This window comes from Sceloporus occidentalis, unplaced genomic scaffold (assembly GCF_023333645.1).
Source record: "Sceloporus occidentalis isolate IW3139 unplaced genomic scaffold, rSceOcc1.0.p SCAF_93, whole genome shotgun sequence".
NCBI lineage: Eukaryota > Metazoa > Chordata > Lepidosauria > Squamata > Phrynosomatidae > Sceloporus > Sceloporus occidentalis.
This window is the reverse complement of record NW_028317073.1, coordinates 1,244,170-1,258,481: the sequence shown is the minus strand read 5'-3', so window position 1 is coordinate 1,258,481 and position 14,312 is coordinate 1,244,170. Positions and strand designations below refer to the sequence as shown.

The window sequence follows — 14,312 nt, the reverse complement described above, 5'->3', positions numbered from 1 at the left end:
GATTGCAAACCACCCGAGTTTACTCGTTTAGGGACAAACCCCCTTGGGACCCAAAGGCACCTGTCCAATTTTCATCTCCTGATGTCCTTTTTTCCAGCTGAAGATATTTAATGGGTATACGTGTATCACTGTGTTTTACAGTCCAAAAGGTCACAATTAAGTGAATAGAAACACTTCCGAATACCTAAATGTATTGCATAAGATACAGTGCCACATATAAAGCTATTTGAAATGTTGTGCGTTGTGATTAATTTAACTCACTTTAGGGTATTAGTTAAAAAGTTAAAATGAGTGATTTACACATGTGCCAAAAACCCAAGGCTTAATTGTACACCTTACATCCGGTGTCTCGGTAAAGGCTGGTAGTTCGATTATGTTGGAAGAGCAAATTTAAGCATTGTGCATGTTGTGTTTTTGCAACACCTTTATGCATAATCTTCATTGTGTTTTCTGAAAATCCAGCAGTGCTCGAAAAATAAGGTGCTCATTCCACTTCTGTAGTCATATAGTACATGCTTTTGTGGCACATGACAAGCATGTGTTCCCAGCAAAAATGATAAATGAGCGAAAAAGAATTGCATGACTACAGAATTATTCCGGTAAGGAGTGGAGGCATTCAACAGGATTAGTAATGATGTTGTAATTGTGCATTTAGTTACAAAAGTTGATGTCTTTCTGCAGAGTAAAGATTTAGTGGCAGAAAAATGCTCCTGTTGATTTACCATTGTTTTTTACACATGTGCACAGCCCACACCCTTTAACAAGCCAGCACTGACCAGCAGTAAGTATATTCACTGAGCCGGAGTTGGAGGTTTTGCAGAATCCCCATGCATTTGCAAAGTGGGGGGCATATACATGTAAGGGCATCTTATACCTATCGTGTGCATTAAAGTTTATATGGAGGGTCCCTTTAACAAACAAAAGAATAAGCTAAAGGCAGTTGTCATCAAGAAATGTAGTAAGTTACAGTCAGTCTTTGACCAAATAGCTCCCGTGTCAGAAGCCACCATACTTGAACTTGCCATGTCTTTTTTTCTGACATTTATAATGTTAATGTAGGCATAGACCTCTTGTGCATGTACAACTTGACATTTCTGGATAAAATGGTCCCTAAATTTGGTTTGACAATTGTGTTATAAAATATTTCTATCTTTTTAGGTCATTGTGGGATCCCAGAACGGTCTCAAGAACTAGAGTTACAAGGCGAATGGCCAGATGAATCTTACCCCCCTGGTAAATTAGCAGTTTTCAATTGCCGGCCTGGTTATAGCCGCCTTGGTGCTATTAAAAAGGTTTGTTCAGAAGGCAAATGGATATCGACATCAAGTGGAAAATGCAGAAGTAAGCATCCATGCTATACAAGAAATATCACTGAGTTTCTGAAAGACCTGAAGAATTAAACATGTTTATAATAATTTCTAACAGTGTTTTTATGACTTTTTTTTTTAAGGGAAACCATGTGGTCATCCAGGAGATATCCCCTCTGGCTCCTTTGAGTTGAAGGAGGGGGATGAGTTTGTGTTTGGTGCTGTTGTTGAGTATTTCTGTGATGAAGGGTGAGTATTGGCTGACATGAACCCACTAAACCCATTAAAAACAATGCATTGTGTCATGAACGGGGGAATACACAATTCTGTTACTTTTCTAAAATAAATAATTGTACAGTGTTACCCATCATTAGAACAAAGCATAGTTTAAAAGAGATAACTTTCTTTTACCCACACACTCACTATATCATCACACCATCACTCCATAACTTTCCTGGATCCTTTCTTTGTAACTGCTTGACCACTGTATTTTGATTATTCACATTTCATTTTACATATAGTATGTGTGTGTTTCAGTTTACAAGTTAACAGAATTGAATAGAACAGTACTATTTCATTTAAAGGTAAATTCTTCAATAACAAAACATAAATGTACTGTTAATGTAAAAAGCATGGTTTTCACATTCCGATTGTTTAGCTTAAAGGGGAGTTCCCATGAAAATGCATACAATGCAGTGCTGTATGTAGGTTAGGATTGATAGAAACCTGGTTTAATCATATTCTGTTAAAATAATAAACTTCACTTATAAGCAGAGCTAGAAATTGCCATTGTTGTCAGTCATGTGATATTCTGGATGGCTTTCCCTGCTCAAACACCCATCCGAATCTAAATGGCCATGCTAATGAATTCCTGTTTGTGCAATGAAATCCTTCAAAACTAGAACTGTTTAAAAAAAACAATACTTTAAAAAATACTTTAACTGATACTAGGAATAAAAATCGTTGGTGGAGGCAGTGACGTATCCCGGGCCTTGTGCCCGGACATAATATCATATCCCAACACTCCATGTCTTAAAGGCCTAGGGCAGCACCAAAGGTAAATACAGTCGTGAGTGGAGGTTTTCTTTAATATCCGCTACCATTTTACTACATTTATGTATAGAGTGCCAGGAGTTTCCTTCAGGCTATTACAATGGAGGGACAGTGAAAATTAACAATAATGTGAAAACTGACACATATGAGGACGTACTGGTACAAGCTTGGAGCTATGCCCACATTCTTGAGCATTGATACTACATTCCTGAGGCCAATAAATTATGTACGTGTAGCTGCCGGCTGGCTATATGCAATAGACTGTGCATTCGGATTTGTATGAACGTGCTTTTTTTTAATGAAAATTGCCGTTTTGTGCGTTCATACAAATCCCCAATGAAAATTAATTGCAAAACAGACGAAATTTCTTTAGGATTCATCCATCTGTTGCCATTTGTAGCTGCTGCCAAAACAAGATATTTTGGTGCTATTACAAGCCGTTTAGACTCTTCTTGATACCTTGAGGTAAAGTGGGAAAGGATTGCGTATAGGAGGGTACATATCAATGGCTGATAGGTAGAAATAGTCAAAAAGACAAAACGAGAGGTGGTCTCATTGATGGTTATGTCCGTGATGAATGGGTCCAACAGACTGACTGATGAGAGTTGGCGTGTGAGATGCTGGTTGCTCATGTACCATACTGCAAGTAAATTAATGAAGTTAAAATAGTTTACTTTAGTGCAGAAAATGTACTAGTGTGGGATGGATTGGTGAAGCTGGAGTGTACTTCTGTAGTGCATGTATATGATTTATAAACCACTTACAGCAGGGGTGTCCCCAGGTTTTTTCTGCAGTGGGCCACTTCATCAGAAATGTATATGTGCGTGGGTCACACTCATTTTTTCCTTAGAGAAAATATGGCCTTTTGGCTTTATAATGCATATTAATACAGGGTTAATTTGGCAATAATGAGAAAAGCTGGGGACAAACAGTTTTTTGATCAACTTTTATATGTCATTCCATCAATACTAAATTACTTAAGCAGTAAAACAAAGTTAGTCCACATACCATTTAAAACAAGTTTTGCCAAATAATACAGCACAAGGCTGGAGCACACTGTGGGTACAAGCTGGATTTAAGATGGCTGACACCTGGTGCTGAGGATTTTGGTGGACATTTTATGGAAATAAGTAAAATAGACAGAATCTTAACTCCTCTGCATTCATGTGTACTGTATTAAGATGACATCAGTGCTCGGCAGATAATACAAGATAGAATCTTATGTGATGGGATTGGGAGCACATCAGTACACTAAAAAAAGTAATCATACACAGGATACATGAAGTCACAATTTAGTGCCACTAATCCTTTTTGATAAAATATACAGATTAAAATAGAGTAAATAACACAAAACCTTTACTTTTCCTCTCCTCTCTGCCTGCTCGCGCACAGTGTGCGAGCAGCCTCGGTTGTGACCTTGATAGGCTTCTGTCTCCATGTGCCGGTTCAAAATAGTTTAGAAAGGATCCTTCAGACCTGGATTGGTGCGGTCCAGGTCGGAAGGGCCCTTTCTAAACAATTTTGAACCGGTACAAAGAGACAGGAAAAGGGTTTCCAGGGGTCCCACTGGGCCCCCTAGAGGTATGGACTCCTGTAGTTACGCCAGTGTTTTTGGCTGGATGTGTCTGTTTACCGCTGCCTGGTCTGCCCTGTCCTGTTCCCTGCCCCTGCGCCTCAATCCCAATCCAGTTTAGTCTTCTGGCTGGATGTGTTTGTCTGCCAGTGCCTGGCCTGCCCTGTGCCCTGCTGCAAAAACACACCTTTCATAAATGACAACCGAAGGGATTCTTTACAGTAAGGGCAATAAAGGTATGGAATTCACTGCCAAAGGAGGTAGATGCCTTTAAAAGGGGTCTTGATATTTTTTTTAGAAAAGCATGACATACAGGGCTATAAATAGAATTAATATTTTAATTCTTGATCCAAGGAGAAATCTGATTGCCTTTTGGAGTCAACAAGGAATTATTTTCCCCTGATGGCATAATTCGAAGTAGCTTAATTAGGTTTTTTTTGGCCTTATTTTGGATCAAGAGTAGGAAGGTTAGGTAGAAGGGGTGAACTTGATGGACTAGGTCTTTTTTCAACCTTATGTAACTATGTAACAATGCAGGTGAATTTGTATAATGTCCAACTTGCATATTCCCTTCTGCCAACTCTTTTTAACACATTAAAATATACTGCAGCAGAATTGGGAAAAAACATCAACCACTTGATGATTCATTAACCTCTATGTAATTGTAACTTTTTCCAGTTAACACATTTCACCTTACTGCTCAGTAAGAGGCAAAGTGGCATGCACATTTCTCATCTGTGCCCAACCGTAATAAAAAAGCATAATTATAATAACACTTAGTTAACACTTAATTGTTGCACATCCTTTTCTGGTCACTCACCGGACCCAACCCATTAATTTGCAATGTATTGTGCTTCTCCCCTGCCCTGTGCGTGTGGCTGGAGGACATCTTACTTGGAGTCAGGCTTGGGCAAAAAGGAGGGGAGATCACACTGACTGTAACTGTCTCCTCCTAATCAGAGTCAGTGTGGCAAGAATTTTGGTTTGAACGCGCTTGCATACTAGGAAGCGTGCGGGGGGAGAAAGTGTTGGAAAGGAAATTATTTCTCAGGGTACAATCAATATGAAAGACGGCCCTGCTGGCAGTTATGGGGTGTAAATGCTTCCTTACTGACTTCAAAGAGGAGGATTTATTTTTGGTAGCGGCTGCAAAATTGTTTACAAATCAAACTGGTAACATCGTTCTCCATTGATTTTATGTTTATGTTTAGATGACATAAGCAGTTTGTGTTTGTTTTTTGCTAAAGAAAATATTTCCATTTTCTATTGTTTTATGATTTAGAAATACATAATTGTACAATAAAATGTGTATCTATATTGTAATGTACACCTTTGTTATGTATTTTACGTTTTATGCTGTAGTTTATCGATATAATTGAGCCATTGAGAAAACACATCAAGTGTAAAGCAACCTATGATTCTATGTTGTTGTGTTACTGTGAGCACGTCTTACCCAGTACTAATGAAAGCTAAGCTCTTAGTGAAGTTCTTGAAAAATGTACTCTGAGCTTGACAAATTTATGTAAAAATTTTAAGCCAACTTGATATTTTAGAAGCCAGATACATCCATAAAATTAATACTATAATAGTATGAGTTACGAGGTAGGTGTAAAAAAAAAAAAAGACATGGCTCCTAGCTTCTGAAATTTTTCCAGCCTTGGGTATTGCTGGGTGAATTGACAATGCATATGCATACCTGTTGTTTACTACATGCAATTTAGCCTGTGATGGTACCAAGAACACTGTGGGAGTGTATAGTACTCTCAATAGCGTGACAAGCAAACACCCATTACATTACCTTTGGACATCAGGTCCACTTTGGGATAAAAGAGAACTAAATTCTTAAATTACATATTTATGTGGGCTAAAAATAATAATTCGAGGTGTATTGAAGTAAGTATAATATGCAACATCTCTAACAGTTTATGTATTTTTTTTTCTTTTTGTATCTAGTTATCAGATGGTAAGCAAACAGAAAACTAGAGAATGCACTGCAAATGGCTGGAGTAATTTTCCACCTCATTGTGAAGGTAAATAACATGTTAATACTTAAGTAAATGTAATACAACTTAAAAGTTGTCCTTACTAAATCACTTCAAAACTGCTTTGACATCATTCGGGTTCGTTTAAGTTTATTTTTGTATTTTAGTTTAATGTTTTTGGTATATTCAAGTATATTTGTTTTCAGTGCACTTCATGAGGGAGAAACGTTACATTCTTTCTGGTTGCTACCATTAGTGTGTCACTATAATGGAATCTTTAAGATGGACGATTGGAGGGTTCATATTAGAGACTCAAGTTAACTTAATTTCTGCTGGTCCCTACAAGCCTTATGTATGTCTATATATATATATATATGTATAGGTATGTACTGTTTAAGAAGCTATCCCACAAGCAATAACATGCAATACCCTGAAATATTGGGTACAGAAAAAAAGGAATCACAAAAAATATTTTAATGTCCACATTTTTATTTTCTATTATAAACAGGTCTAGGGTTCACATATAGTATAAATCTATATGCAAACCATTTTCACCTTTTTTTTTTACTACAGCTCGAAAATGCCCACCCGTGGTGCCTGCTGAAGGCGTTAATGTTATATCATCTTCTTATGATGAAGAGTTTTCTATGGGTCAGGTAGTACGATTTGAATGTAAGAATCCCAAACTTAAACTGGAGGGGCCTTCGGAGGTTTTCTGCACATCAGAGGGAGAGTGGAATGAACAACCACCCATATGTAAAGGTTAGATCATTATTATAGCTGTAGAAAATGCTGATACTTTAGGTATTAGTATTATTATTATATATATATATATATATATATATATATATATATATATATATATACTAAGTTGAAATATGGCAGCTTATAAAAAAGGTTAATATTAACATATATTGACATATTCTGAGTGGTTGTAATGTGTCAATTTTTCTCTCAGTCTTTAGCATTAAGAGATAAAAGCAGAATGGTTATAGAAAAAGCTATTGACCTCCCAACTGTCCTGATTTTGGGATTTTTTTGCCAATCTCACTTTTCCCAACACTACATGTGCGATGCCACATAGTCATTTTGCCCACTGCATGTGTGCAGCTCTCTGGCATAGTTTCTGCTCACCTGTGGTCCATGTATTGGATTAAGAGAGGAAAATTGACAGCCACTCATACTCTTTACTCTATCATTTCTGTAGGTCCTTACCTTCAATCACCAGTCTATAATTTGGCTGGGCCACAGTAGGTTGGTGCTCCTATAAGGACACCATGGTTTTGAGATAAGATTGAACCCTTCTGCATTTTTTAGCATGCTCTTTTGTCTTTTTTTATTTAGAAGCAAGTTGCAATGTGCCAGAGATCCCTAATGGCTCAGTAGACAATCCAATACCAATCTACAAAGAGAATGCAAAATTATCATATAAATGTGATAAGAAATACAAAGTGTACCGGAGTTATGAAGCAACGTGTACTAAAAATGGTTGGAGCCCCGAGCCTGGATGTATAGGTTGGTGTTAAAAATATATTTGTGTATAGATATGAAAAGAAAAAGAGAATCAATGTCTACATAGAGATAATAGGGAAATTGTTTAAACAACAAATAATATATGTATTTTCTAGCAAGTTAGCATATGGTATAGGTGAAATTGAAACAGGTGCATAATAGTCACCTGATGTGTCCCCCATTGTTCAGTTGGTACTCCAACTCTAAAGGAGCTGAACTGGTTCTGCTTAATGCACAACTGTTTTACCGATTTAACTCTAACCAAGCTTTACTTGCATTAAAAGCTTACTCGGGTTGCCCAATTATAATGTACAGTACTATTAGGGAGCAGAAATGTTTATCAGTAAATAGGCCCCAAAAGTATGTGCACAGAGTTGTCACTAAGTCACCACTATCGTCTGCATAGAAAGCAACACAAATATGCATATTGAATTGTTATGTTTGATTGTGTTTTAGCTGCCCATCCTTTTTTAGCAAAGATAGTACGTAGGCAAATAAAAATTGTCCAGACAAACATCGTTGTTTCCCTGCTTTTATCTCATCTATCTCTATTTGGCTTACCTTTTCTGGTGAGGACAATATGTTTTTTGTGTGCATACTGGGATGTAGATCAATGTAACACAAATTAAAATCATATAATAACATCAGCTGCACGCTATTTTTATGTTGGTTGCAAATTTCTTACTAGGTGCTGCATGTGTGGTAATCATTTATCTGTGTGTTCAAACAGAGTTGTATGCAAACTCCTTATCACTGTTACAATTGTAGAATTACATTTATGAAGTTTTTTTGTTAGCACAACGTTTTAAATGTAATCTTATCACCTTTGCAAACGTTTGTAACCAGCAGGACTAATATTGCTTGCTAAAGTGATAAGACTGTTTCACTTTGTTATATGTAACTCTTTGTTATGGCCATAAAAGGTTAGGTGTTGTGCACTGAAAGGTCACATGCATCAAATGTAACTGTAAATGTACATACTATTGTTTTAAAATGCATTGTATCGTGTGTGGTGAATGAGCATATACAGCTCATTTTACTGTTTATTATGGTTCTTTAATATATGCTTCATACTATGGCATAGAAATCACCTGCTATCCTGAATATGTGGCAAATGGTAAACTTGAAAAGACTAAGGATATATACAAAGATGGAGAAATCATTGAGTTGAAGTGTGATTATGGATTCCAAATTGAGCATAAACCAGATGAACCACGGGTATGCACTGCTACTGGCTGGTTTCCTCCTCTGAAGTGCATCAGTAAGTACACTTTAATTTTAAAACTATGAACATTTAGTTGTACTAGTTGTTTCTTCTATACACTAATCAATACAATAGTTTCCTGGTGTCTGTTTACCTAATGACTCACAAAAATCACCAGCACCAAAACTAAGAGCTTGTTGAAGGGGCTAAGCCACATCCAAGTTAATCACTTCTTGCTAAAAGGCTAATTATATATATATATATATATATATATATATATATATATACACACACAAGGAAGAGCTATGGTTATGGAGCAAGTATAATAGTGCATTTTGTGTGTTTCAATCATCATCTATAGTTTGTTTAGGTTCTATATATTTTAACTGCTGTTAATGTCCTGGGGTAAAGTAAAGATGTTGTATGGGGTACCGAATTACTCTATACCAGTTGTGTAAGTTTTGTGGGTGATATTCCTCCTCCGCATGCCTGCTTGTGTAGTGCAAGGAGGAGCAGGAACATTTATGTTACCATGGTTACATGCCTCTATTATACACTTTGGTAGGCACTTAAGATCTGCTTTGGTTATAATGTCATCAACAGGGATCTTCAAAGATCTTCAAAGTACAGACATCCTCACCTTGCAAAGTCAAACATGTAGCAATAAGAGGGGCATAATATCAGGAACAAGGTGCTTCCACCACTAGTGGATAGTTTCTGGAAATAAGTGTACAAAAGCATTCTCTAACTTCTAGTGAAAGAAAGTTAGGATTTTCCTACATACCTTCATGTTGAGTATTATGCTATATTTCTCTCTACTTTTTCCAGCAAGACACTTTTAACATTCTATATCAATCGAAAAAAAAGCATGCTAGCCCTGTCATAATGCTAATTAGCACATTTTCCAACTTTGATGCTTACATTTATGAGTAAAATTTATACATTTTTGGGGAATGGAGCAAACTATATTCCCTACAATTTACAGCATTACATTTTAACTTCACATTTATGCTTAATGTTATATCATGCTAAGTTCGAATGTGTACTCATAGCCCTAAGGACCATTAACCCCTTAATGACAAGACTGTCTTATGTGTACATTTTGGGACAATGGCTCTTTTAACATTTTTCAGTGTTGCTGTTTAGCTGTAATTTTCTCATTTTGTGCACCCACACAAACAGGACTCTCTTTGGATTTTTTTGTTAAAAAATTACTTTTTAATTTTTTTTAAACATTTTTTTTATTTTTTTATTTTACCAATCACATTGATTAGTGAGCTGGGCTCCATTGACCTTGCATGGTTGAATGCAGTACTTGCATTCAACCTGCAGGAGGAGCGTGAGAGTTCTTGTGAGTGGCGGCAACGTCATTTACATGATGGCGCTTGTGGTTGATCTTCGGAGCAATCACAAGGAGGAGGGCTTTCCTCCATGGATCCAGGGTCAGCCTCACTTGTGAGGCTTCCGTGGATGCTGCAAAGCCCCGATGCAGCTGTTTAACAGCAGCCCGTACATGTACGGGCTTTGTCGTTAAGGGGTTAAAATTAGAGTGCTTCAGGGTACAACAGACTGAGGAGTGAAATAACAGCATACCAAGTGAGCCACTGCTGTAAGTCAGTAGGAGAAAAAAAAACCATAAAAACAGCTTACTAAAAAGCCAGCAGTGATTAAAACCTCTAGAGGTACGCCAAAAGAACTGCATAAGTAGTTAAGGAAAACTAAGTAACTGCTTTACTGCAAACTCAAATATAAAAAGACACCTATAAGCAGTAGCCATTGGTTTTTGAACCAGCATATCACATTCCCTGCCCATTCAGTTTGGCTACAAATTTGGGGGCACTTTTAATTCGGGAGCAAAATTTGTTGTCTGGTGCCCACATTCACTCTCACTCTCTCTTTCGTTCACTCTCTCTCTCATGGTCTCTAAATGTTTCCCTACCTTCTCTGCCGACCACTTCTACATCTTTTTCTACATCCTTCTTCATCCTTCATCTACACTTCTACATCCTTCATCTTTTATCTTCTCCCTGCTATCTTTAATCATCATCTGCATCTCTGTGGACATAACCTAGCGGGAACTTCTGGTAAAACTGGCTGAGCTTCCGTTGACGTCCTCTACCCGATCCTTAAATCTTAAACCAAATGTAATTCCTAGATACCTCGTTAAAGAATAAAAGAATGACCTAAAATACACAAAACAAAGCAAGAATTCAGAGCATACCCAACAAATTATTTGAAAAAAACTCAGGAACATCAGTGGCACTGTAGCATAACAAAACAGTGCTTTAGTGTACTGACAAGACCAGCACCGAGACTTACCCCAATAACAAGATAGAACTCATATTGAGGTAAAAACAGGAACTGAGTTTATTGGTAACAGTACCGATATGTATACACACAACATAATTAAACCAGGAATACCGTATTTGCTCGATTATAAGACGACCCTGATTATAAGCCGACCCCCAAATCTGAATATTAATTTAGGAAAAAAAGAAAAAGCCTGAATATAAGACGACCCTATAGGAAAAAAGTTTTACCAGTAAATGTTAATTCATGTAAACTATTTTTTTAATAAAAGCTATGATTGAGAAAAATATTTTGGTTTTATTTCCTTCTATTTTCCAACCTTCCCCCCAGTTATGCACATCTTCCCCAGAAATACCTTATACCTGCTATATGCCACTATGCCCCATGATATGCCTTTTAACCCTCTAAATGCCACTGTGCCCCATGATATGCCTTTGACCCCCTATGTGCCACTCTGCCTCCAGAAATGCCTTATACCCCTATATGCCACTCTGGCATTTAGAGTGTTAAAAGGCATATTATGGGGAAGAGTGGCATATAGGGAGGTTTAAGGCATTTCAGGAGGCAGAGTGGCGTATAGAGGGTTAAAAAGGCATTTCTGGAGGCAGAGTGGCATTAAGGGGGTTAAAAGGCATTTCACAGAGCACTCTGCCTCCAGAAATGCCTTATGCCCCCCATTTAACACTCCCTCCCTACTCCAAACTTACCGGTACTTCTCAGTCCCCTGTCATGTAGCTGGGAACTCTGATCTCTGACAGCCGGGGAAGGTCTGCGTGATAGACGCAGACAACCCCCGCTGCTAGCCACACCTCCTTCCTGCTGCAGCGGAAGTTGTCTACGCGAATTGCACACCGGGGACTCAGAAGTACCGGTAAGTGGGGCGGGGGGGGGGGGACAGGAGGATCCAGGTCCCCTGCAGCTGCGGGGGATCTGGATCTTAGTCGTCTTACAGTCATACCTATTTGAGGTCTGATTATAAGACGACCCCGATTATAAGTCGAGGGGTATTTTTCAGAGCATTTGCTCTGAAAAAAACCTTGTCTTATAATCGAGCAAATACGGTATAATCCCATCAAACACCAAACAGCCCAGCGTCTTCATACCAGTTCTATGGCCAGCAACGCCTACCCGACAAAAAGTCACTATTTTGCGGTGATCCAGAGGAAGCGGCGTCAATCCCGGGGTACCAATGGAGAGTTTAGGATCCGAGGATGTTATGTTCCAAAAAGCCATTTCCTTTAAAAAATATTTTAACCTTGGGTTTGATAACTGTTTTGTTATGTGAATATTCACTGTTTTTGTTGTTTTTTTCAGGTAAAAAATGTAATATGCCCAACATTGAAAATGGAGGTCTTTATTACAACTATTGGTTTCCAAAATCACTGGGTAATGACATAATCTATACTTGTAACAGCGGATATTTTCCACCATCCAAAGATTATTATGGCAGATCTCTTTGTTCTGAAAATGGTTGGAATCCCCCACCAAGGTGTCTAAGTAAGTACTATAAAAAAGTTTATACCATTTTAGAGACCAATTGTTGTAAGCCCAATGTAAAGACACAATAATATAAAAACCAATTCCTTATAAAGTATGCGTGTCCACTCGTTTGAAGATTGGCAACTGTCTTGAATGTTTTGAATAATCTTTCTCACTGTAGAATGATGGACTTTAAATTGTTTGCTTCTAAAAGTACATTGCTGATGTCTTTCTTACTTGGCATTGTGTTAACACATACCTGAATGCTCCAGACCAGTAAACTGCTAAAACTTCGACTTTTATAGAGGTGGTCAGACTTGCTGCTGATTAATTAATCAAGGGCATTTGATGAGCTGCACCTGACTGCTACATAGCTTCTTAATTCCTATGGAAGCAGTAAGGGTCTACTTAGTTTTTCATATATGGCTTCTCCGTTTTGGCTTTATTTTTGCTAAATAAATCATGACACAGTGTAATATGTAATGTGCTGTAATGTGTATGTAATTTGTAGACCTGCCAAGAAACAGATGATTGTTATTATGTTCTGATATGTAAAACACTAGAAAGTGTACTTTCTTTTACACACGACTATGTATATATAAAATATGTATGGACAGTGTATATTTATGTTTATGGGCAGTGTATATGTGTGTGTATGAGCAGACATGTGTATGCTCAGTGTATACCGTATTGGCTCGGATATAGGCCGCACCCGAATATAGGCCGTGCTTTTTTAAAGAAAAAAATTCTTAGTAAAAAAATAAACACTTAGTGGAACAGATATGCTGCCACTCTCCCCCGCGAGATATGCTGCCACTCTGCCCTCCCCAGACATGCTGCCACTCTGCCCTCCCCAGATATGTTGCCACTCTATCCCACCCTGAAATATGCACTCTGCCCCCGAGATGTGCCCTCCCGAGATATGCTGCCACTCTGCCCCCAAGAGGTCCCCCCCCTACACTTACCGGTGCAGACTCCCCGGGATCTTGCAGGGCCGGCGGGGGACAGCTACGCAGTACGCGTATTCAACTTCCGGTACTGGCACTTCCGCCGTGGGAAGTGCCGGCAAGGAAGATTGTTAGCGTACATTGCGCAGACGTTCACCGGCTGCGGCGATGCAAGCGTTAACAACCTCCGCTGCCGGCACGTCTGCACGATGTGCTTTAACAATCTCCATTGCCGGGACTCCCCCCGTGGGAATTCCTGGCAAGGGAGATTGTTAAAGCACATCGTGCAGACGTGCCGGCAGTGGAGGTTGTTTATGCTTGCATCGCCGCTGCCGGTGAACGTCTGTGCGATGCGCTTAGACAACCTCCCGTGCCGGCACTCTCCCCGTGGGAACTGCCGGCAGGGGAGGCTGTCTGAGCGTATCAGAGAGTAGGATACAGGTCCCCTGCACCGCTGCGGGGGATCTGTATCCTAACCCCGCTGCCTGCCCGGGTGCTAGACCCCGAATATAGGCCGCACCCCCACTTTAAAGACTTAAAGTGGGGGGAAAAAGTGCAGCCTATATTCGAGCCAATACGGTATATGTGTGTGTATAGGCAGGTGTGTGTATGGGCAGTGTATATGTGTCTGTATGGGAAGGCGTGCGTATATGGACAGTGTATGTATATATGCAAACATTACTGTTTTTGGCCTAAAGGTATAGAATAATTCCTGGGGCACTGTTTAGTATTGATTGTTTTTTGTAATGCATTATATTAACTAGTTATGTGCTGGAATTTAATGCTCTGGTAATGCCCCTGATTAATGTTTTTTATGTTTATTTTTTTCTCCTTAACTTCCCAGCCTTTCGCTTTATCTCTCCTTCTTTTCTCTCTCATTTTCTCTGTATCTCTCCCTTTTCTCCCCTTTCTTTTTTTATCTCTCCTCCTTTTTTTCTTTACCTC

The 14,312-nt window shown here is 38.7% G+C and overlaps 1 protein-coding gene across 1 annotated transcript in view; it reads left to right on the top strand.

Moving 5' to 3' along the window:
* Positions 1 to 897: 897 nt before the first annotated feature.
* LOC149284421 (complement factor H-like) overlaps positions 898 to 14,312 on the top strand; it is a 52,529-nt gene continuing 39,114 nt past the window's right edge. The window contains exons 1-8 of the mRNA XM_089496734.1: positions 898 to 958; positions 1,159 to 1,341; positions 1,451 to 1,556; positions 5,887 to 5,963; positions 6,489 to 6,677; positions 7,260 to 7,430; positions 8,512 to 8,688; positions 12,256 to 12,438. Of these exons, the coding sequence (XP_089352860.1) occupies positions 898 to 958; positions 1,159 to 1,341; positions 1,451 to 1,556; positions 5,887 to 5,963; positions 6,489 to 6,677; positions 7,260 to 7,430; positions 8,512 to 8,688; positions 12,256 to 12,438 (1,147 nt within the window). The remainder of the gene's footprint in view (positions 959 to 1,158; positions 1,342 to 1,450; positions 1,557 to 5,886; positions 5,964 to 6,488; positions 6,678 to 7,259; positions 7,431 to 8,511; positions 8,689 to 12,255; positions 12,439 to 14,312) is intronic.